Genomic DNA, 23,587 nt, shown 5'->3' on the forward strand with positions numbered 1-23,587 from the left:
GCCGGGTTTGGATCTGTCAGCAGAAAAAATACCAATCTATATATAATATAGTCTTTAAAAAACGCCAAAGAGCTGAAAATCGATCATCCCTGGGGCCTGGGCTTTGTTGTGTGATTTTTATTTTATTTTATTTTTTTTTTAAGGGACTGACTCTAAGCAAGTGAAATTGACAAGGTCTGAAGGTGGAAAGGGGGGGAGGTAATAGAGCTTCTCTCAGCTGCTAGTCTCAAATCAAAAACATGCCCCAGATGCGGTGTCAGTCTGCAGATGTGCATGATGGTAAGGTTGGGACTCGGTTTACCTGGTCAGGTCAGAACCGCAGGCAGGTTAATCAGGTGAGTCGTCGGGGATTTTAAAGAAGCCGAAGCCGGTTTCTTTGCTAGGAAAGTCTACAACACCATGCAGGGACATTGCAAAATCTTTACACACGCCTCCTTTAACTGGGCTCCCGCGACCTCAGCCGGCGAAGGGGGGGAGGCTTACCCGAGGCAGGCCCAGGCCATTTCCCCATGCCCTGACCAGGGGATCAGCGGGCTGCCCCGCGGCACTGGGCCTCCCTAAGCGGCTGCCCTGCACCCGGCGAGGCGGGTTCTAAGGGGATCCACGGAGCGGCGGGTGCTCGGAGGATGCGGAGGCCTCCCTGTTTCCTTGGTAGAGTCGATCCGCACTCAGTCTGACCCAGGACGTCACTCTGCCTGTCTGTTTTCTCAATGATAACTTGGCAGGAGAAGGGGGAAGCTGCCAGGTTTTCCCTGGGCTCATTACCTGGTATGTGCACGTTTCTTTGCATGCATTTGGGGGGGGGGGGAATTGACACTTTCTATAGAAATACATAATCATACGGTGGTGGTCGTTAGCGGACGGCTCTGCTGTATTTGCGTTGATGGAGTCGCTGTGTGTGTTTTTCGCTGCTGTGAAGGAATCAAGCATGCGTTCATCTTTTTGTCTTTCATTTTACCTTCAGGGTGACATTCAGTGCCAACGTGCTCTTTTCTGGTCATCGCCAAGTTCCACCTGGAAAAAAAAAGGGTGGGGGAAAGGGGGTGCGAACCCTCAGCCAGCCCGGATGCTGGGTAGTAAATTCCTCCTACAACAAACGGGACACTTCTCCCACTCACACATAGGAAAACAAGCCATTTTCTAAGCCATCGGGGGCCAAAGGGAAAGAGCAACAGAAATGCTAGTCCAATAATGTTCTTGCTTTGCACTGTCTGAATTGCCTCTAGCAGACACACAGTGTATAGGCCTTGCACAAGGGATATTTCTGTATCTCAGAAATTTGCTTCAGAGCTCCTTGGGAGGTTGGGGAGGGGGAAAGCCCCCAGCTGAGTGTATCCATATGGTACAGTATTAAATTTAGGGATTGCCTAGTGTTCATTTTAGAGTGAACACAGCAGGGCAGAAAGGAAGGTATAACCAATACTTTTAAAATTCACCAGTATAATGGTGTCTCGAAAAAAAAAAAAAAAAAAAAAGCCTTGAACAACGTTTTCCTCAAATATTATTATTTAAGATTATCTTTCACTACATCTGCTGCAAAGCTTCCAAACTATTTATTTCTGAAAATGTAATAAAGTGTTTTATATAGATAGATAGGCTTAATCCTGCAACTACCATTAAAGTCAATTTGCTCGCACTGCACATATGTACTTTTTTAAAAAAAAATCTACTTAGTCAGTTTAGTGTTTGCCTTAATGCACATAATATGTGCAGTCTGAATGGATTAAAGTTGTAACAAGAAGCTTAGCTTTTCATTCTCTGACTTTTGCAAGTTTTAGGCCGCATCCTGAAAACACTTAGGCTGTGTCTACACTACAGTGATTATATCTGCATAGCTATGTCAGCGTAGCAGGCATGACCCTGTAATGTAGATGCAGCCTACAGTGACAAAAGGGGGTTTTCCATCGGTGTAGGAACACTACCTCTCAAATGAAGCTAGCTACATCAACAGAAGCATTCTTCTGTTGAGACAGCTGTGTCTACACTGGGGCTAGGTGGGCATAGTTATGTCAGGGTTTTTGACACCCTTGACCGATGAAGGCCAAAATTGTGTGAACCTAACTTATGTTGGCATACAGCGACTGCAGTTATTAAATCGGTCGTGTGTGTGTACACTTGGCTCCTTGTGTCAACGGTGTGCGTGCTCACCTGGAGCGCTTGTATCGATTGTATTGTTAGTGTCGGACATTGTGGGACGGCTTCAGGTGGCCAGTAACAGTTGACTACAGTGTCTACATTGACACTGAGTCAACCTAATTACCTCGACCGTGACCCTGCGCTGCTCAGGGAGATTATGTTACTAAATTGATGTAGAGAGGCACTTATGTCAGCTGGAGCCAAATTTAAGTGATGACACTTCCGTAGCGAGGTTGATGCAAGGCAGCTTACGTCGACCTAACCTTGTAGTGCAGACCAGGCCCTAGTTATGTCAACCTAACTTTTAAGGGTAGACCATCTTGACACATGAGTAGTTACACGAAACTCAAGCAACTCCTCACATCTGTGAAGTTACTCACATGCTTAAGTGTTTACAGAAGTGACACTAACTTTGCAACCTCAGCAGTAACTTAGGTTTTTGCACTATAGAACTAAAGACTAATTATTTTACACACACATATACCTTAAATACCAAAACCGTGCTAATGCATATTAAATCTGCACACTCAAATCACAGAATTCAGGGAATGCAAAAATGAAGGGTCCTACAGAAGAGCTAACTCTGCTCATTTGCACCTTCCTGTATGCTTTATTACCTACTTTTAATAATAAATCATAATATGCTAAGCGTCACATTTAACCAGAAAAACAGAAATCGCAAATACTGCATGTGAGCAATGTGGCTGATGTAAAGTTATTGCTGGAACTTTACCTTTTGCATTCCTGTGATTTCAGCTATGCAACCTTAATATTAGATTAACAAACTTTTCTTTCCATTTAATTTCCCGGGTTTTTTATATGTAAAGAAAAAAGGAAAAATTGTCTGTGCTTCATGTTATTAGCACGTAAATGGTCCTAATTAGGTGTTGGCATTCGCACTTTATTGAGAAGATGGGGTCAAGCAGAGGTAAATTCCCACTTTTCCTGCTGCTGTTGTTTGACTGGACAATTTTCTGCAAGGCTGGGTTAATAGGGCAACACCACATTGATTTACATTGTGATGTCTGTATCTTTCAATTTGAAAGAAAGAGAGTTGGGTTTTTTAAATGAAAACCTAGAACTTTTAGAATATGGTAGGATATAGCCAGACTCTAAAATTGCAGGATCTGTTTTTTGTTTGTTTGGTGATTTGTTATTTTTTAAAAACATTTTGTTGCTGACTGAAATAAGACTTCTACACTCTCCTGCATGTAACATTTCTTGGAGCAACAGAATGCATTACTTAAAGGATTTGAATATATTGTATTTTTGGCTATAGTGTGCCATCAGTTTTTAAGCAGAACTGCCAGTTGATTGCAGTGGAGAGTTCTCCTTAACAATTAAGGGCATGATATGGCTGCCTGAGAGGTAAATTGCAGTGCTCAACATTTCTCACTGTCTAGCCCTGTGAGATGAAAGGATGGATTGTGATTGTGGGAGTGAATATTTACAAACTAATTTTTAAATTAAGTATCTTTAAAGAAGTCTATGTATTTAAAATATATTAAATTTCCATAAAATAAATGAGTAATCAGGCCTTTCCTAAACCAACAACAGAGAATTCAGTCTAACTCTGCAAGTAAGAATTTAGCTGTAGGTCTCAACTCAGCCTTGGTGAAATCAGCTGAGTTGTGCCCCTTTACAGCATAGTTAACTTTAGCCTATAGAGCAGGGGTCGGCAACGTTCGGCACGCGGCTCACCAGGGTAAGCACCCTGACGGGCCGGGCCAGTTTTATTTACCTGCTGACGCGGCAGGTTTGGCCGATCGCGGCCCCCACTGGCCGCGGTTCGCCGTCCCAGGCCAGTGGGGGCGGCGAGAAGCGGCACGGGCGAGCGATGTGCTGGCCGCAGCTTCTCGCCACCCCCATTGGCCCAGGACGGCGAACCGCGGCCAGTGGGGGCCGCGATCGGCCGAACCTGCCGCGTCAGCAGGTAAATAAAACTGGCCTGGCCTGCCAGGGTGCTTACCCTGGCGAGCCGCGTGCCGAACGTTGCCGACCCCTGGTATAGAGTCATACAGCAGACAGTTTACCCAGTTGTCAAAGGAGCATAGCTTAAAAATGTGTGCATAATGTAGGCCTACTAAGTCTTCTCCAGTGTGATTAGAATATGAAGTTAAATTCAACCCTTTTCCACTTAGCCCAGTCCTGCAGACCGTTCACATGTAAAACTTAGTCTGGCTTCAGTGGCAGACAGTCCTGCACAAGGAAACAATGCAGGACTGGGTCTCAAGGGATACTCTAAAGGTATTTTAGCCCAATATTTGACCTACTTTTCTTTTATCTGTTTATGAAGCCCAGTTAATTCATTGCAGGTTTTTCTTTCTCAAAATAATGTAGTTTCTTAAAATCACTAATAGCAGCCACGGATTTATGATCAACTCTACAATAACATACCCAGGTATATGCCACAATGGAAAACAATTAGATTTTATAGAGCCCATTCTTACTCCTGTTTGAATTCCAGTACAAGTTTTGCCATTGGGTTTCATTGGAAGCAGTCTTAGGTCCTTAACTGCAAGAATGTCCAATGGGTTATGAGAAACAAAAGCAAAAAAACATTTTAAAACTATGAAAAATAGATTGGCCATATCCTTTTAAATACTCAGGATCCATTTTTACTTTATTCTCTGCTCCATTTAGAGCAGTAGGTCTAACTGAAACACCATTAAAAGTTAATCATATTACCTTAAAGAGGAATTTCTAATAAACTTCCACAGAATGGGTTGCAGAATTAATATGGCATTTAGAAGACACTTTAAGAATAAGGTTCTGATTCAGAACTCATACAGTTCTAAGTCAGGAGGAACTCCACGGAAGTCAGTACAGTAATGTCAGTATAAAATCAGTGTGAGTGAGATCAGAATCAGGCACCTGTAGCATAACTGGTTTATAGGAACATTATGAAAAGGACAGTCTAACCAAAATATCCTATAATTTAATGCTAAGCAGAAAACTGTTCAAAAGTCATTCTGACTAGAGCTGATAGGGACTCTTTTTGACAAAACATAGCCTCTAAAACATGAATACTTGGGGGAGGAGAAAAACCCACCCCAGAACAGTCAGTAGCCCAGTGGTTAAGGCATTGGTCTGGGAGATGCAGGTTCAAGTCTGAATTCCAAATCAGGCAGAGCAGGGACCTGAACTGGACTAATCATTCTGGGATAATTAGCTAACTTGAGTTATGAATGCAAGTTTTTTTTCCTAACGAAAAAAAAAAGCCTGCATGGAGGAGCTGAGCCACCACTATATGCTGTGAAAAGGGTCTCTCCTCTGCTTTGATGCTACAGTGGGAGCAGACTGGAGTGTGGACAGAGATCCACATTTAAGCAGATTGAATGGCCCCACATCCCATGCAAAAGGCAATGATGGTCTTCAGATGGTACCCTAAACCATAAGCTTGACTGATGGTCATGGCAGGGCTCTGCACTGCAGCCCTAGACCTTGACAGGTGAGGGGAAGGGATTTTCACTTATCGATACTTCTCCCACATACAGCCTTACTTTCTGGAAGAAAATTAGCTTCTCTCTACACTGAGTAATGGAGGAGAGGTAAAACAGAGGGTTCCGAAAAAGAATCAAAATATTACTGTTGGGCAGCTTAGGTATCAGCTATGCTCTCTGGCCTGACTCAAGCAAGAGTAACAGTGAAGACAATGGGAGTTTGGGGTCTACATGAGTGGGCCTGGTCTGAGGTCATATGCTTTCCTGCAAACAACTGAATAGACCCTTGCATGGTTCATGAGGTCATGACAACTAGATTTATCTTAAGCTGTGTTTCCAATGAGGAACCCCTAAGAAGTGGAGCCACCTGCAGCTGCAGGGTATCCATGTGCTCAGGGCCAGCCCTGTATGTGAGAGGGAAAGGACAGAAGAACAAATTGGGAAAACATGGCTGAAATGGATGTCAATAACACCAGGAGACCACCGAAGACAATGAAATGATGGCACAACATATACAGACAAACAAACCTAACCAACCACAGCACACAGTCAATGCAATAAAATGAGTGAAGAATCTTTTGGAGGGGTATGCTGGTAAGGCCAATGCCTAACACTCACCATAACAAACCACTGACTGCTTTTTTTCTTTTTGTACCAATAGTGTGAATTACGCATTAAATGAGAACAATAGTATTAATACTAAAGAGTATAGTCTTGTTTTAATCTTTGGCCATAACCATCTCTAACCGGAGTTTAAACCTGGGCATTAAGAAATCCCTGAGTCATGCAAATTTACTTTGGTTTATAGCTGTAGGGGATGAGATGCATGCATTTTTAATGCGTATGCAGAATAAGCATACCTGTAAATCAGAGAGAGTGGGATTGCATTTGATCTTACATACATAAGCATGTTTCTTAGCTATTTGACTTCTACACTTCCTGCAATACTATGTGAAAAAATATGGTACAGATGCTATAGCAACTATTTATCATAGTACAGAATTAGAGTTGGGACCCCCACCAAAATACTGGATCCAAGCCTCCTCAAACTGAAAAAGTTGCGAGTCAGATCTAAACTTCACAGTTGGGGCCCATCTCTGATAAGAACAGAGTCTGTTCTTAGGAGAACTGGATAGCTCAGTGAATTTGTACGGAGATTAGAAGCTGCTCAGTTTGATAATGATAAAAGTTGCCAAACTGCCATCAGGAAGTAGTAATACAACATAAATGTAATGGTATTGGACTCATTCATAGTAGACAAAGTCTACTATCCCAGTTGGCACTAACTGGCACTCTTTCTGATATTCTTGGCAGGTAGGCTGAGGACCAAACTGGTACTGAGACTGATCTGTTTCCACTTCTAGAGATGGTTCTTCTAAATCCAGTTTCTAGTAGTCAATCTGGCATCATTCCTGAACACTAAAATTCACTTAAATAGAAAACCAAGCTATTAAGCTGGATGTTGGTTACAGAGGGCCAGATTGTGGCATCTAGCCATTGGCCCAAGAATGAGCCCAGTGCAATGTTACACCACCTCATCGGGAGCTCAGTGAGTGATTCCCTCCCTGAACTGCTTGGTGTGCCCAAGGACTGCTCAGGGTATGCCCCCTAATATGGCCAGCTCATTCCACATGCAAGTGCAGAGACCAGCTCCCCACCTCCTCTTGCTCTCTTTGGGACACACTGATGGAGTCGTCTTTGCACTTCCCTTGGCGCAGGGGGGATTGCAATTGTGACGAGGCCTTGTGTGGGTTGCCAAGAAGGACTTTGCACATAGGATTGGCATAAGTAGGGTGACCAGATGTCCCGTTTTTAAAGGGACAGTCCTGTTTTTGGGGACTTTTTTTTAATATAGGCGCCTATTACCCTCCACCCCCTGTTCCGTTTTTTCACAGTTGTTATCTGGTAACCCTAGGTATAAGCGTCTGTCACATAGGGTCCATAGCAGCCTATGGCTCTGTCACAATCTGGCCCCAGCTGTTCTGAATTATGAAACTACTAGCACATAGCCTCTAAAACACGAATACAGAATAGGACCTGATATCTATCACACTGTGAAGGACACATACATCAGAATAGACAATGATTTGTAGCTAGTGTTGTATGTGCAAAGGTATATTGTTCTTGCATGTACAGATATAGCACTCCATGAGCATGACTCATTCCCAGTTTAAAGCACAAGCCCCTGCAAGCTTTCCAAAACTGCCACTCCGCCAGGGAGTATCAGAACCAGCTGGTACAGCAAATGGGTATGACCAGTTAGAGAGGTCGTGCGGCCAGAGCACCCACTAGACAGCTCCCAAGGATTTCTACTGATGGGACTTCTGTGGATGTCCATGATGCAAAATAAGCTGTCCTTCTATCCCACAAAAGGTTAATAGGCAGATAATAAGAGATTCTGAGTCAAAGTCAGAAGTGGCAAGCTGATCTAACAAGTAGAACAAAAGGCATATTCTGCTCAGGCATGCTGTTCGCAAGGCTGTACAATATTTTCTATCTTCAGCAATTGTAAAAGTCCATTGTAAAGAGCTAAATTTTCAGCCAGTCTTCCTAGTCCACAGAATTTGCAAGCTCATCCACTGACATGCACAAAAACCTGTGTTTTCAAGGATAAGCCTAGATATGGACGGCAAATGCTGTATGTGCATTACTGAAAATTTGACTCTACGTTTCAGGCTTCCTAATAGTCAGTGTTACAAGAAATGTTTGACTGAGAATCCATAGCTGCAAGACAAGATGGGTAAGGTAATATCTTTTACTGGACCAACTTGGGTTGGTGAAAGAGACAAGGTTTTGAGCTCCACAGAGCTCTTCTTCAGGTCAGACCCATCTCTTTCACCAACAGTAGTTGGTCCAGTAAAAGATATTATCTCACCCACCTTGTCTCTCATATTCTGCGACCAACATGGCTACATCAACACTGCAAACAAACCATAGCTGTATTCATCAGTTTGGAATGTTGGCAAGGAACTTCCCATCATAAATTTGCCTTTGGTGCCGATGTGAAATGGTCCATCTCAGGGTGTTAAAAAAATGGGCCAGATTTTTACATCGCTAGGACTCTAACAGAATTAATTCTAGTAGTTTAAAGAAAAAAAGGAAAATAACAGCAAAATATTTTAATTAAGTTGTGTATCATGGGAAATTGTGAGAAAAGTAAAAAATGCTTTATTATAAAATAGATGTTAACTATATTTAATCATATTTAACTAACTAAACCCCATTCAAAATCCCATATGCTGTTATACTAGACACAAACAGACAAATTTGCAAGGCTGCATGCATTCATGGAAGAGGCTTGTTCAGTAGCTGCTGGTCAGGGTGACAGCCTGGGAACCAGATCTGCAGCTGGTGAAAGTTGGCGTAGCTCTAGTGAAGTCACTGGAGCCGTGCCAATTTATAGCAGCTGAGGATCTGGCCAGCTGACTGTTTATGGGAAAAAATGGAGAAGTTGCTGTTTCTGTCATGGAACCAGGGCAGTGACAATCATAGAGCACTAGCAATGCTATAAAATGATTGGTAATAAACACTTATGCAGCAGTGAAGGAAGAAGTGAGCACCAATGCAGAATCTTTGGCAGATTCTACAATCACATATCACATATTTCAGCACAGCACCCAGATGGAATACCGTTAAACTTGCAAAGAGAAAAGAGTGCTCATTTTAGCTGTCCCTACTGTTTCAGTCGTTGGTACATCATCATTAGGGCTGCAGCTGTGTCATCCCCATCATGAGTGATACGGATTCCTTGATTTTCAGGTTTTAAAAAACCAATAACCCTGATTTTTAACATGTTGGGGGTTTTTTGCAGGGGGGAGGGGGAGTTACATGTGAGTGTATGAATGTGAAAGTAAACAATGGGATTTTAATGAGAATTTTGAGAGCTTCCAAGGTAATTTCTGGGTGGTGCAAAAGGCTTGTGGGGCTCAGTGTTCTGAGGTGCTGAGTGCCCTCAACTCCAACACTTAAGTGGAAACAGATGGTGCTCACTACCTCGCAGAAATGAGCAGGTAAAGACAGCAGGTACTTAGCAGCAAGTCCCCTGTATCACAAAGGACCAGACAAGTAAACTTTCCAGGCCAGATTCTCATCTCAGGTGTACCAGTGTCTATCCAAAGCAACTCCACTGAAATCAGTGCAACTGCTTCAGATTTACACCAACATAGCTGAGAACGGACTTTTCCCCTCTTTGCGAGACTATTATTGATTGGTATTAGGGTAGCACCTTGTGGCCTCACTTAGCCAGCCACTGTATAAACGCGTGATAAGGCAAGGTCTCTGCACCAAAGAGCCTACAAGCTAAAAAAAGATGCCACAACTGAGTGTAACAAACAATAGGAAGTAAGGGGGAAAGAATAATTGCAACAGAAATGCTTGGTTACATAAGCTACCTATGCATACAACTTGATGTTAATTCTTGGGGTGACAAAAATCCTGTCAAGCTGTATCCACTGCATCCATCATCATAGTATCCAAGGTCTTGTTTATATTAGAATTTTTGTGCTTGTTTAATTAAATTGATTTAAAATTTATCTAGATTAGGGATTTGCACCCATTTAATTAGATTAATTGGGTATCAGTTTAGTTAAACAGATGCAACTTCTCTAGTACAGGTCAGATCTGGGAGTTTCTCCTTCATACAAAATTAGGAAAAAACAAACCCCAAAACCACACAAGTATAGTTCTGATTAATGTCACTAAAACTGGAAAAATAAAGGTTGTTTGGTGATCAACATAATGCCCATGACTTTTGACCCTTTTTGTAATTATATGGTAGAAACTCACTAATACACTTTAATACCAGGGAGACCCATTGTGAATTTGGGGCTAGATTGGCACAGCCCTTGTTGACCGCAAAGGGGAGTAGAGCCCCCCCACTCCTTCTACCCCTCTGTTCAGCTCTCCTCATTCAACTCAGCTCAACTCCAGCCACCGGGGGCAAGGAGGAAGAATGGGGGCTAGTCACCCAGTATTCCCCTGCTGCAATCAAGTGGGGCAGGGAAGGGTTGGGAAAGTATGGGAAGTGGAAGGAGCTCCGGAGTGGCTGGACACACACAGGGGAGTAAGCTGTTCCAAGGAAAGGGGTGAAGTAACTTACTTTCCCTTGACTCCCCCCCATAGCAAAAGGGGGAGCAGGAGCGGAATTGTAACACTGTTATTACCGTATTCCTTCTCTGGTCTGCCCTGGGTGGCAAGTGCAGCTACCGGCTGCCTCCTACTCAGGGTGTAAAGTTACAATCTAGCCTTTAGTGAATTAGTGGCTATGTTCACAAGTACAGCAAAAAGACTCAAGGGATAATGCATCACGAAACAGCCCAGTCCTGCATTCCCTCACACCCAGAACTCTTACTGAAGTCAATCAGTGTTTGGATGTGAGAGGAATGCAGAAGTGAGCTTAGTAAACCTGATTCTGATCTCACCCCAATTTTCACACTTGCTTAATTCCACTGACTTCATTGAAGTTACACTTTTTATGAGCCAGTCAGATCACAGTCATGCCCAATCTGCCATGTTCATTTATTTTGACATGTATAACTTTAATTACTTAAGGTAATACTCTGCATCATCACTACTGTATATTGTGTAAAATCAAAGCAATCTACCTAGGAAGAGACTTCAATGGGCATTTTGCCGCTAAATCATTGCCAAGAAATGGGATCACTGGGTTATTGGAGCCTGCTTATTCAAGCTCCCAGGTGAAGTCAGTCAGAGCCTTTCCATTGACTTCAGTGAGACATGTTGGGAGACATCAGGTTTGCACATCAGTTAAATGAGATTTAGCCTGGTGCCTCTGTATTTCCATAACCTTTATCTTTTACGCAACGAATATCCAATGATTTTTTCACAAAAATTCCCATTATAAAACCACATCCCTAATCACCAGCCATATTGGCCATGTGTACAATAGGCCACCATTTTGACTGACCCTTTTTAGTTTTTCCACCTTTTCTGTATGAATCATACTGCATTTAAGAGCTTACTATTTTCTGGAGCATTAATATCTCGTTGCTAGAAAACTATCCCCATATATTAATGCCTATACTGATGGGATGTTATATCATTCTCTAACTGAGTGCACTATTTAAAGCTAAAATATTATAGGACAGATTCTGTCCTCTGCTCCAGCCCTATACGTTGCTTCCATGGAGACTTCTATTGGTGCTGGCACAACATACGTGTCCGTTTGCTATTTCCCCAGAGCCATACCTTTGTCCCTTCCCCCTGGGCTGTGCGGGAGGTGCAACAAATAATCAGATGCTAGATATCCTTTCTATATCTCAGTCCAACAAGCCATCTATGTTGAAGCAACTCCCATTGACTTCAAAAGGTACTTCCACCCACGAAGGGCTTGCATAATCAAAACCATGGAAATATAGAGGTTAACATTAGAGACGGTTGAAATTTTCTAAATTTTAATTTCAGTCGAAAATATTTGGGGGAATTTCTCAACCATCTCTAGTTAACACCCAGGTACAGACACATACATATACTGTACAGATGAATACTTCAAACATGTTAAGGGCTGTTATAAAGAGGACGATGATCAATTGTTCTCCAGGGCCACTGAATGTAGGACAAGAAGTAATGGGTTTGATCTGTAGGAAGGGAGATTTAGGTTCAATATTAGGAAAAGCTTTCTACCTGTAAGGGTAGTTAAGTTCTGGAATATGCTTCCAAGGGAGATTGTGGAATCCCCATCATTGGAGGATTTTTAAGCACAGCCTGGACAAACAACTGTCAGGGATGGTTTAGGTTTACTTGGTCCTGCCACAGCACAGGGGGCTGGACTTGATGACCTCATTTCTATGATTCTATGATACTGAATGAAATGTTGTCATTGGATGCATGTGCAAAGCTCCCATTGAAGAAAACTGGAGCAATGTTTGAGTAGTTAATGATGTTACCAGAAAATTCTTGCGCTTTGAGATGCAATAGGAATCCTAACAGATAATGTGTTTGTAGGGGGAGCCAAGCGACCTGGGTTCTGTTGCCAGCTCTGTCACTGACTTACAATATGACCCTGGACAAATCACTTCACCACTCTGTGACTCCGCATCTTTGTATGGACAGGGCGATAGTGATACTTACCCTCCTTTGTTAAGCCGTTTGAGATCAACAAATGAAGTTCACTATGTAAGTGTTTTAGTATTATTACCAGTCTCGGGTTTGCTGTGTCTGTTTTCTATAAAGCATCTGAGGCTAGCTTAATAGGTAATATAATAAAAAAACAAGTTTGACTTAGAGTCATACACACTAGAAGATATTCCTGTTTGAAGAACATGAATCTTAAGAATCCACATTATCATGACATCAGGGTCAGAGGTCAAATGACACCTCACTGCAAAGCTAAGGACTTTCCTTCACCTTTCTAATGACAATTGATGTGGCCTTCACCTGGTATTAATCTAGGAAAGATCTATGTTGGTCCAATCATAATCCCATAATCCCCATCCGGCATATTTATGTGTTTGTTTGTTAGAGAAAAGCAGAAGATTTCATTTAAGTATTTAAAAAACTAGAGTTTGATTTCAACACTTATGAAGATCTCTCTGATGGATAATGGGGGAGTGACCTCAGTGATCAGCTGCGTACTACGGTTTCTTTCATCGACATAGCCACACCACCTGTCATCCTCACTTACATCCGTGTTAATTACGAACACATGAGGAGGGCAGGATCCTGCAGGCTTATCCATTTCTTCATTCTACCAACATAGACAAATTGAGGTCCATGCAGTTTACTATACAGGAGTCTTTTTGCATGACACTTCCCTTAAAAAGAGTTTTTCCTGCTATCCTTGGCTAAAATTTTCCCTCTCTACACTACTGTATCCAGTTGGTTGTGATCTTTCACCCCAGAGGTGGCTGCATTTCAATAGTACTGTATGGGTAGAGCTGTAAATTGCTTTGGCTCCTTTATATCATGTAAGCTATTATGGGGTTACACTGCAGTACAGTCCTATGGAGTTTGTACTAGAGTGGCTAACCTGAGCTGCCATGCACGTTGCTGTGGCCACTCATCTATTTTTACCATGCTAGCTCAAGCAGAGCTAGCACGTCTGTGTACCCACACCATAAGCACTTTCCCAGCTGCTCTATAGACATAACCTAAAGTAAGAAACTATTATTCTACCCATTTTACAGATGGATAAACTGAGGCATAGAGCGAGATAAAGGAAATTACCCACAGTGACATAAGAACTCACTGATCCAGGTAGAAATAGAAAATAGGTCATCCCATCCTGTGCTTTCACGATACTACTATCATTCCCCATCCAAATTTTAGAATCTACATTTTTTTCTTTTTAAAAGTCTTGTTCTTTTCTCATGAATATTAAAATATTTATAACGGGGGGATATAAAATAAAAAGGAGTGTGATTGAATCTATTGAAAATGTTTTGACTCATAAGTATATACACGTACACAGAATGATTTCATTTAGGCATCAGTTTCCATGTTAGTGAGTTTTTCTTGTTTATGGGCTTGGGTTTTTCATAGGTTTAACAATATACATAACTTTTAATTACATCGAGAACAATATATGAAGACACCATGCTATGTAAAAGTCGTTGCTGACAGATGTTAAGCTTAGTAACATGTCATTGGCAGCTTCTCAGATATGGTACCAATCTAACAATTTGCATTCAGTGTAACATGACGAGAGCACCACAATACTAAGAAAGTGTATGAAAAATTGAAGCCTGAAACCATAAGCTTTTCCGTGTCTTATCTTTGTGTTTGTATGATGCTCAGCACAATGGAGCCACAATGCTCTGGTACCATAATACAACAATGAGAGCAGGCTCTTAAAGCCCATGGGAGTTCTGGCATTGGAAACAGGACTGAGCCCTTAGCTCAATTAGTGAAGTTATTTAGGGTGCTTATACTAATTTGTCATCTTGTGTTACTCAGCTTTCATTAACTGCATGACTGTAGCAGCCACTTTTACATTACTGGTTTAAATATGCAAAAAGTCACCTAGACTATGGCTTACTGCTCTTGCAAGCTCTTTAGGGGAGGAACTGTCTTTTTCTTTTGCGTGTGAATTAGGGCCTCGAGACACTAACAAATTACAAATAAATTATAATAATAATGTGCCCCCAAATATATTTTATTTCAAAATATAAAATTTAGGAAGTCTTCAATTCTTAGTATGACTTTACTGCTCTGTCCATTTTGAAAAAAAAAATTCAAAACAGATTAGATATTTGCCATTATTGCAAATCATTTTTCTAAATGTGATTACTATGCACAAGCTACATCCTAAGTACATTTTAAAACAGTATGCTATGAAACCTGTCCCAGACCACCCGATACATTTTTTTTAAAATTATCTAGCTCTGTATTTATTCAGGAGATCAGTTTAGCTGTTGCTATCTATTGAATATAGAATCTTTTTTTTTAATTGCCTAAATGAATAGACACGGAACAATTTTGAAGAAAAGTGTGTATAATCCCTCAGGTAAAAGTGCACATAGGAGAGCCGATAAATTATATAACAGACCATATGTATTTGCAGAAATAATCTATGGACTATCATGCTCTTGAGTTATGGCCAACATGCACACTAACTATTGACATTAGTGGGAAATCTACATATGTAGTGATGACATGATATGGCCCTTGTAATGCTTGTATGTCTGAGAGAGATTTACATTATTTTGAAGAAGCCCTCTTTGGTTTTTGAGTAAATTCCAATACAATAAAACAAGGAAATTCAATAGAAAAAAATGTTTTGATAATGTTAAGAATCCAAGATAAACTGATGAAAGAAAAGAAATACCATATGAAAGCTGTTAACCCTACATCCTCAAAATAGCTCACATTGTTCTCTGTTCTCTCTTTCTTATGTAGCTAAGATCTGATTTCTCTATAGGGAAGGCAGGGAAAGTCCCCTTTACCTTCCCCTATACACTTTTCTGAAGTTAGCACATCATCATTTGCTAATTATATTATGACTCACAGTTTACCTTTGTCATTAACTTTGTGTTCCCACAATTAGGAATTGTATCAATGTTTGGATCAGTGTGTTTATTTGTGTCTGTGCTGTGGTTGGCACATTACAAAACAAAGTTACAGACAGCGTCAGCCTCAGTTTTTAAATTTCCTCGTTGCTGGTTTATGTCATTTTCTTATGGCCTAATATTACTTTCAGTTGCACAAGTGTAAATCAAGAGTAAATCAAGTGAACTCGGTCGGTGGTGTTACACAGATGGGAAACCACTGCAAATGAAATCAGACTTAATCCCAGGTGTGAGGGGGTTCTTGGTTTTGTTTTGAGTATCTATTGGTAGATGAAAGTAATAAAAACTCTTGAGATAAAAGGTTTCATTCAAGGGATCAATTGGCCATGAACATCTTCCTTTCTTAAAAAAAGAAAAATCAGTGGTAGATTTAGGCATTGCCTGATGTAATCCCTTGTTATGTCTGGATTTGATAATGTTAAAGGTTCCAAGAGGTGAAGCAGAGTTTTTATGACTTTCTCATCCATCAGGAAGTAATATGTATGATTCATGAAAAGGTATTAGTCAAAAAGGGCCAAATTAACCAACATGTAAATAGGTGCAACTCCATTGTCTTCAGTGGAGTTGTATCTATTTGCATCAGAAATTTATCCCAAACTGTGGAAACCCTCTGTTGGGCCAACATCACAATAGTATTACCTGGTCTCCCAACCAAACACAGAAGCAGCTTCCATTCATTAAATACAGCATCCTGTGAGATCAGCAAGGTACTGGTTTGTCTTGATTAATCCCTTTGTTTCAGCTAGCTGTATACTGTTTTCCTTGAAAGTCTGTTTCTATTTCAGACAGTTTTCAGCAGAATGAGAGCGGTACCTTCACCAACTTCTGTGATGATATTTCATCTTTCAAAACTTACATTTTCAGCTGTTCGGTTGTGCTAGCCATTATTGATTATTGTATTTGTATAAGGGAGACTTCCCATTATAAATTGTACTGAATGTATTTTACCCAGATATCATGGCATATTAATATTTTTGAAATACTAATACTAATATCATACTGATTATTTGATCCTTGGTTGGATTTAAACAAGAAGCTAACAAAAATGACAAATGCAGAGAGATACTGAGCTAGAAGCAGTGAAGTATAATCAAGTTACCTAATCGGATACCTGCATCTTTCTCTGAGCCTCTTCTAGGACCTGATCTTGTAACTTCAGAGTAAATTAGGAGTCAAGGCTCCTAAATAACACAGGCCAACATTTTCAAGAACAATCTCAGATTTTGAGTTTCTAGACTGAGACACCTGGTTTTCAGAGGTGCTGAGAATTACTGCTTCCATTGACTTAATTTGGAGTTGAATGCTCAACATTGGAAAAAAAAAAAAAGCCCAAAAAATTTTAAATTGGGCACCCATAACTAAAGGCCACTGTGAAAATGTTGGCCACAAAGTTTATCATATGCAGTAGAGTAGACATTAGTGTAACTTGTATTAATACATGTATATTAAAAAAAAAAGAGTCTACTGTAAAACAGGTGAATGTCATTACTGTGTATTTAATCTTTCCTTGTCTCGGGAAGTTTAGTGCAATTAAATTCCATACAGGCTTTATGGAATTTGGCTCATTTTGATAAAGTTATATATTATTTGTATAATCTGTCAATATTGTGAAAATATTGTATTGCAATATTTATGTGTTTGTGCATGTGTTAGAGAGACACACACAAAATAAGTAACTATGTAATACATTTATATAAATCCATTTAGGGGTTCTGGTGATATAAAATATGAGAATTAAATTAGTATTTCCACAGAATCTCAAAATACAATGTCCTTGTCTTTTATTATTTGTTATAAGGAAGGAAGCATAATCTACCAGAGCATGGAACTGGGGTTCAGGACTCAGAAGTTTTATGCTCAGATCTGCCAGTGACTCATTGTGCCCTGCCCAATGTCCCACATAACCATTCTGTGCCTCAGTTTCCACAACACTCAAATAAATGTAATAATACTTACCTATTTCACATGGGTATGTAATGGCTGATTAATTAATGCTTGCAAAGTGCTTTGAGATCCATGGATGAAAGGTGCAATACAGTTGCAAAGTATCATTATAATTAATTTTGATTTTTTAAGACAAAGTATGGCTATAGTATTGCTGTTTGAAAAGGTTTCCATATTCCAAAGAAGTCACATTCATATTGTCAATGTTATTTAGGACTGCATCATCCCTCCTTAACAATGCTATGGCTTTGTTTTTAGCTGCTCTGTTTCTCAATGAGAATTTTCAATATCTCCTCAAAGTGTTTAAACTGCATGGCCATTTAATATAGGGCTGTTATGTATAACCAAGAGGACACCCAGAAGAAACGGATTAGGCCAAATATATTCTGACTCTGTACAGCTCAAACAGCCGAACTCTGAAAATGCAAGGTATGATGTTCAAAAAGTTCGGCAACTGTGCAACTTGCCTTCTCTGCTCATTATTGAAATATACACCCTGTCTGTTGTAGATATTATTGTGGGTTGCACTCTCTTTTTGTAGCAGCAATAATAACTGATTTTAATTAGAGAGAAAATGCATACAATATATAATGGGGGCTCCTTGGGCCAAGAGGATCTTTAAGGTCTCTCTCAAACAGTTTCCCTTTCTGGATTAGTATTCATCGCAATTGTAGCCCCGTTCCCAGTGCGGCGCACCGGTTCTTTACAAGAGTGACACAACTTTTAATAGCCGGGACAGAGTTTTGGAAGAAGTTCAGTGAATCAGGCAAGGGAACGCTGCTCGTTTATCTTCATTCCCGAGCGCCCTCCAAAGTGTGTGAACCCGTAAACCCAGCCAGGGGTGGCAAGGAAAGACCTGTCGGAACATCTCAGGCCCTTTCCTAGCAGCCAGGGGTTGCAGTCTTTACTCCGGCAAAACTCCCATTGACTTCAGCGACAGTTTTGCCGGGTAAGGACGGGAGAATCAGCCCCACTGTGCAGGTGCACTGTCCCAGCCAATACCCACACTCTCCCTGGGCAGTTATTTCCCGGGCCGGTGTGTTTGGATTTGGTAACAAGGAGCTGTCCCTAAACCGGGCGGCTCTCGGGAAGTTTTTGGTGGCTGAGCCAGGAGACTGGCCGATATTTCTTACCTGGGCACGCCCCGCACACAAACCCTGGGGGGTCTGTTTGCAAAGTGATGGAGACCCGTTACTTTTGTCAAGGTTACTCAGCGCCCGCCCCACCCCATCTGACCCCAACGTTTAAGTAACCAGCTACAGACTGTGCATCGCCCCCTCAAACTGAAGTGCCCCTTTGCTGCATTACTGCCCCGTGGGAAGCACGGCCGAGCCACGGATTCGCTACAGACGCTTTAATAAAATACCAGGTCCCGGCAAGATGGACATTATGAGGTTCAGTCCTGACGGGTCCTTAGCCTGGTGGGGCATTATGAAGACCGTGTTATTCTTTGATGGCTCACTATCAACACGTGTCTGTGCCGCTTAAAAGCAACCCCTCTTCTTCCTGCCGACTGACAAGCTAGCGGTGCGGTGTGAGTTGCAAACAAGACTCTGTAGCTATTCGCTGATCTTTTTGATTTCCTGGCAGATTTCCTATTCATCGCACTGGTAGCTTAAAACTTCTTGAATTTCGTTGGGCATTAGCTATATTTTTCTGTTGGTATCCTATGGTTGAAAGTGCGCTAGTTGTTTGTTTTAAACATACCGGCGGTTTTTAGCCCGCTAAAGACCGGCATTTAGCCCTTTAACTCTGCAGGTGTGTTACCTGTTGCTATGCAGAAGATGGGGTTTTCCTTCCTGTTTGTTATGCATTTGTTGTGGGGGTGGTTTTTATTTGCTTGCTACATATTTGTGTCAGCAAATGTTAGACTTTAAATTATGCTCAGATAATTCGGATCATGTTAGGGCAGATCAGTAATTGCGATCACATGCTAATTCTAAAGCTACATTCTAAACTATTTTTCACAACTTCAAACATGTTTTAATGTATTTAAAGAAAATGTAGGGGAGAGGGTAAACCGTTTTGAACAGACTGAATGCTGGGGATAATAGTTCAGTTAAATTACTGATGAACTGTAAAAAAAAAATACATGCTTCCCTGTAATTATCTTTGAAAGAAGGAAAGAGAATTATCATTCTTTGTGGACAGGCGTCTTCATATTAAAGGGTTAATTTAGACTCATCTGTACATAGATAATAATTAAAGGGGGATCCAGGCTTTAAAGGGGAAGGTTTTAAAAATGTTTTTAGCGCTCTAACAAAGACAACTTTCCTTGAAGGCGAATATAACCTAGTACTTATTTAGCACTGGAAATAAATAGTCATCTTGGTATAGAAAATGTAAACTACATGTTAGCCTGCATTGGCCCAGCAGTGGTTCTAAGCTTAACACGTTCAAGGTGTTTCATTATCAAAAGGGTTTCAATTTTTCTCTGAAGCCATTGATAACAGAAGCAAAAAGAATGGTTTCGGCAGACACTTCCATCAGCAGAAATGTGATCAGCCTCCGCCATCATCAAAGCAACCGGGGGGAAAGTAGCAAGAAACTAAGATGCGCAAATTAGGAGAAGTGCGTGAGGTTCCGTGGTAATCCTGCTTCGAGTGAAGCAAGGGCTAAAACTTCATTTCGGTCATTGCCATTAGTTACCTAGTGCCGCTGCCACAGCTCAGCCCAGCTTCAGATTTTAGTTCGGTGGAGGCACATAACCAGAAGCAGACGATTTTATCTTGTTTATGATGTAATCAAATAAATTAAAGTAGACGTGTGGAGGGGCACACCTACGTTTGAACTTTAAAAAAAAAAATAAATGAGTTCTAAGGGATACTCCCAACCGCAGGCTTTCTGATGTGCGTGCAACAAGGCAAGGCTTTTTGAATCCAGCCTCCTCATTGTTGCTTTAGAGATTGTTTTAAATAGAGTAACCTTTCCCTCAATACCCTGCAATTTGTGGGGATGAGAAGGTGGCAAAACAGCGCGTGGGGTGGGGAAGAGTTTTGCAGGAGGGCTGGGTTTCAAACAGTGGATTTAACAGGCACTAATTCTGCTTGTAGCAGAGATGTAGGTGGATACTGAAAACATCTTCCACCGGGGTGTCCTACTTTAGCAATTCTAATTAAAAGGGAGTTTAAAAGACGCAAAGAAAGAGCAGGCTGTGCTTTATTTCCAGTGGGCGTGGAGAGAGTATCAGACACAAAACGCTTCTAGCTTGTTCTAATGTGCACCTTTGTTTAAAAAAAAAACCAAGCTCGCCCTTTGATATGAACTAATGTATTTTTAACTGAATTTCTTTCTTCTGCTGTGAGTGATCTGATACCTACCGTGTGGCCCTGGCCCACTTTCAGCCCTGCAGGTGCCCTGTATTGTGTGTATTCCTGAAAGGCAAGGGGAAAGTCTTGCATCTAGCACTCTCGTGCCCTATGCCTGTGATTGTCAAGTAAACGTGTCCGAACTAGGGGTCAGCAAACCATGATCCCCTCCCGCTTTTGACAGCTGCCCCAGCCAACAAGAGCTGTGGCTTTGTAGGTGCAGTGCGGGGAATGGGGATCTGACGGTCCAACACCTTGAAGCAATAAGGCAGGCGGCTTGCCGCTGCCGCTTTTCCACGGCTGCTTATTGAAAAGGAGGCTTCACGGCCACCTATAAATGGCCTTGGATCCAAGTCACTTTTTCCACACGAGGCAGCAAAGTTCTAGCCAAGGCACTGCAAGTTCTCCCTGCTATTGTACGCGCGCTCGAGTCTAAATCATCTGTGTTTAAAGCCCAGGCATGACCACTAGTGCGCCAAAACCCGCAAGTGATCGGGGGATTCTGAAGGGCTCAAACACAAACACACGCTGGTTTTCACTGCACTTTGATCATGGGGGTGGGGTGAGGCGGGAGAACAAATCCAGACACTCACCGTGCTCTTTGGCTTTCCAGGGTAACTCCTTCTCGCTCTCTTCTTTGTGTCTAAACGAAGAGAGTTTCCACCCCGGGCACACAGCCTGACGCCCTGGATCACCCCGACTGTTAATTTAATGCCACACTAACCTGGGAGTGTATGATTGGAGCTCAAGTATTGGTTTAGAAAAGCTGGAAGCGAATTCACTCTCCCACGCCCCGCATTCCCCAGCTGAGGGTCTCCCAGGTTCTTCCAGTATTGCATAAAGCAACATACCTACCTTTTTAAGAGTCACATTTCCTATTACAGGTTGCATTTTGCTCCAAAGAGTCATCCGTGCACTATCTGAAACGCACATGCCGTGCCCTGCATGCGGTGTGTGGCTTGATTTCACTTGACTTATTGTGTCACCCTGAGCTTTGTGACTGCCTGAAAAGCCTCACCTATCGGAAGAGGCAAGGCAAGACACCGGACAGATCGGGGAACAAACTCTAAACCACCCCTCAGCCACCCCACTAAAATCCCTATTCCCTCCACGTGAAATTTGATTTCTAAGGCGGGCACCTACTGCGGGAGAATAATGGAGACCAGGATAGCAGAGCGCACTGTGTGATCTGTGTCCGCCCTCTCCCCTTCAAACTGTATTCACAGCCAGCCAGAGAGAGCATTGACTCCTGTGTGCAGCATTTCCTACCTGTCTGTGCATCACGCTTGGAGCTGTCCGCTAGTCACTTCTATATGCGAAATCACCAAGCCCTCTTCTCCTTCTTTTTTATATTCCTTCCACCCACCCATCCCCGGGTTTGGATTAATACCGATGGATATCCCGTATCGCTACCCGGGTGATTGTCTAGGGGGCTAAACGCGACAGGAAAAGAAAGGGGGGAGGGATAACCTACGTTATTTTTCTGTTACTAATTCCCAGTCGGATCGGACTCAAGGGACAAGGCGATCGCTCAATAAACCCTCCTTCTCTCTCCACCACGGCTTCCTTCCTTCCTTTTCTCCAGCACATTTCGCCCCCCCCCCACATCCCACGTTCACTTCTCCCTCTTCGTGAGGCATAAACCAGGCAAACTAAAACTTTATCAAAAATAGGGAGAAAGGGAAAGGACAGGCAAAAAAATAAAAAAAAAATAGAAAGGCGGAGGGGGAGGGGGAAAAAGACAGTGCCGGCGTCTGATCACTGACCATCTGTGCAAAAGGTGATCATTGTTAGGTACTCACATGGCTGGATGGCAGAGCAGCTCTTAGCAATTAATAAATCTCTCAGCTTGAGCTCTTCTTCCCCGGGTTTGATTGTAGCTCTGTGTGTGTGTGAGTCTCTCTCTCTCTCTGTCTCGCTCTCTTCCACACACAAAACCGATCAGATGCTTCAGGACCGGTCACTTTGCAAGGGGAACAACACGGGAGGGTTTGTATTACTCCAGGTTCGTGTGTGTAGCCTATAAATACCGAACTTTTTGATGGAATCAGCTAACAAATGAGAGGAGAAGGCGTAATTTTGCGCATGGAGCCCCCCTTTCTCTTTGTGAGATTAAAAACCCCCCAGGCAGCAGCCAGGGCTAAAGTTGTGGGTGTGTGGGAAGGAATTGGACTTTATTGGGATTGTGTGTGAGGGTTTGGGTTTGTTTGTTTGTTTGTTTGCTTTTGTTTTTTTTCCTTAGGACATTTATATTAGCCCCCCCCCCCGCCTCTCCCTCCCAACCACTGGGAGAAACTGACCTGGATTAGCACTGACTTTCACTCCGAGTGGTCTCTGTGGTGCGTTTGATGGGTTTTTAGGAAGGAGGGGTCAAGAAAGCACATACCTGTCCGTGTGGAAGTGAAGGAGATGGTGATGGCTCAGGCGGGGGGGATTAGTGAGTTTACCCTCACTTACTTGAAAAATATAAAGGGGAACGCTGGAGAATGCAGCCTGAAATTATTCGAGGGGGGATTTTATTTGGGAGAGAATGGACGGAACGGATGGGGGGGGGGGTGTCTGGCTGGGGCTTTTAACCAGCCGCCCATACACATATCCCACACAAAACAAACCACCGAAAAACACCTCAGTTTGGAGCTTTAAGGCGCCCAGGAATCCTAGAATGCAGGATCGTGTTCAATTATTGGCACCAGCTTTGAGCCTGACGGGCAGGGGGCTGGGACATACCCCC

The 23,587-nt window shown here is 42.2% G+C and overlaps 1 protein-coding gene and 1 long non-coding RNA gene across 3 annotated transcripts in view; one reads left to right on the forward strand and one right to left on the reverse strand.

Annotated features, from left to right (window-relative positions):
• The window catches only part of ESRRG (estrogen related receptor gamma), a 472,761-nt gene extending 449,994 nt beyond the window's left edge, over positions 1-22,767 (reverse strand). Inside the window, exon 1 of one of the 2 annotated variants that reach the window (XM_054022558.1) lies at positions 22,659-22,767. In XM_054022558.1, the coding sequence (XP_053878533.1) occupies positions 22,659-22,660 (2 nt within the window). In that variant the 5' untranslated portion in view covers positions 22,661-22,767. Of the gene's footprint in view, positions 1-301; positions 389-22,658 lie in introns of those variants that run through there. The other variant, XM_054022561.1, reaches the window with a different exon arrangement.
• On the forward strand, positions 642-17,352 carry LOC128834086 (uncharacterized). Its single transcript, XR_008444384.1, has 3 exons — positions 642-768; positions 12,543-12,713; positions 16,390-17,352. It is a non-coding gene; the product is annotated as an uncharacterized LOC128834086 (long non-coding RNA).
• Positions 22,768-23,587: the final 820 nt, after the last annotated feature.

This window comes from Malaclemys terrapin, chromosome 3 (genome assembly GCF_027887155.1).
Source record: "Malaclemys terrapin pileata isolate rMalTer1 chromosome 3, rMalTer1.hap1, whole genome shotgun sequence".
In the NCBI taxonomy this organism is placed as follows: Eukaryota; Metazoa; Chordata; order Testudines; family Emydidae; genus Malaclemys; species Malaclemys terrapin.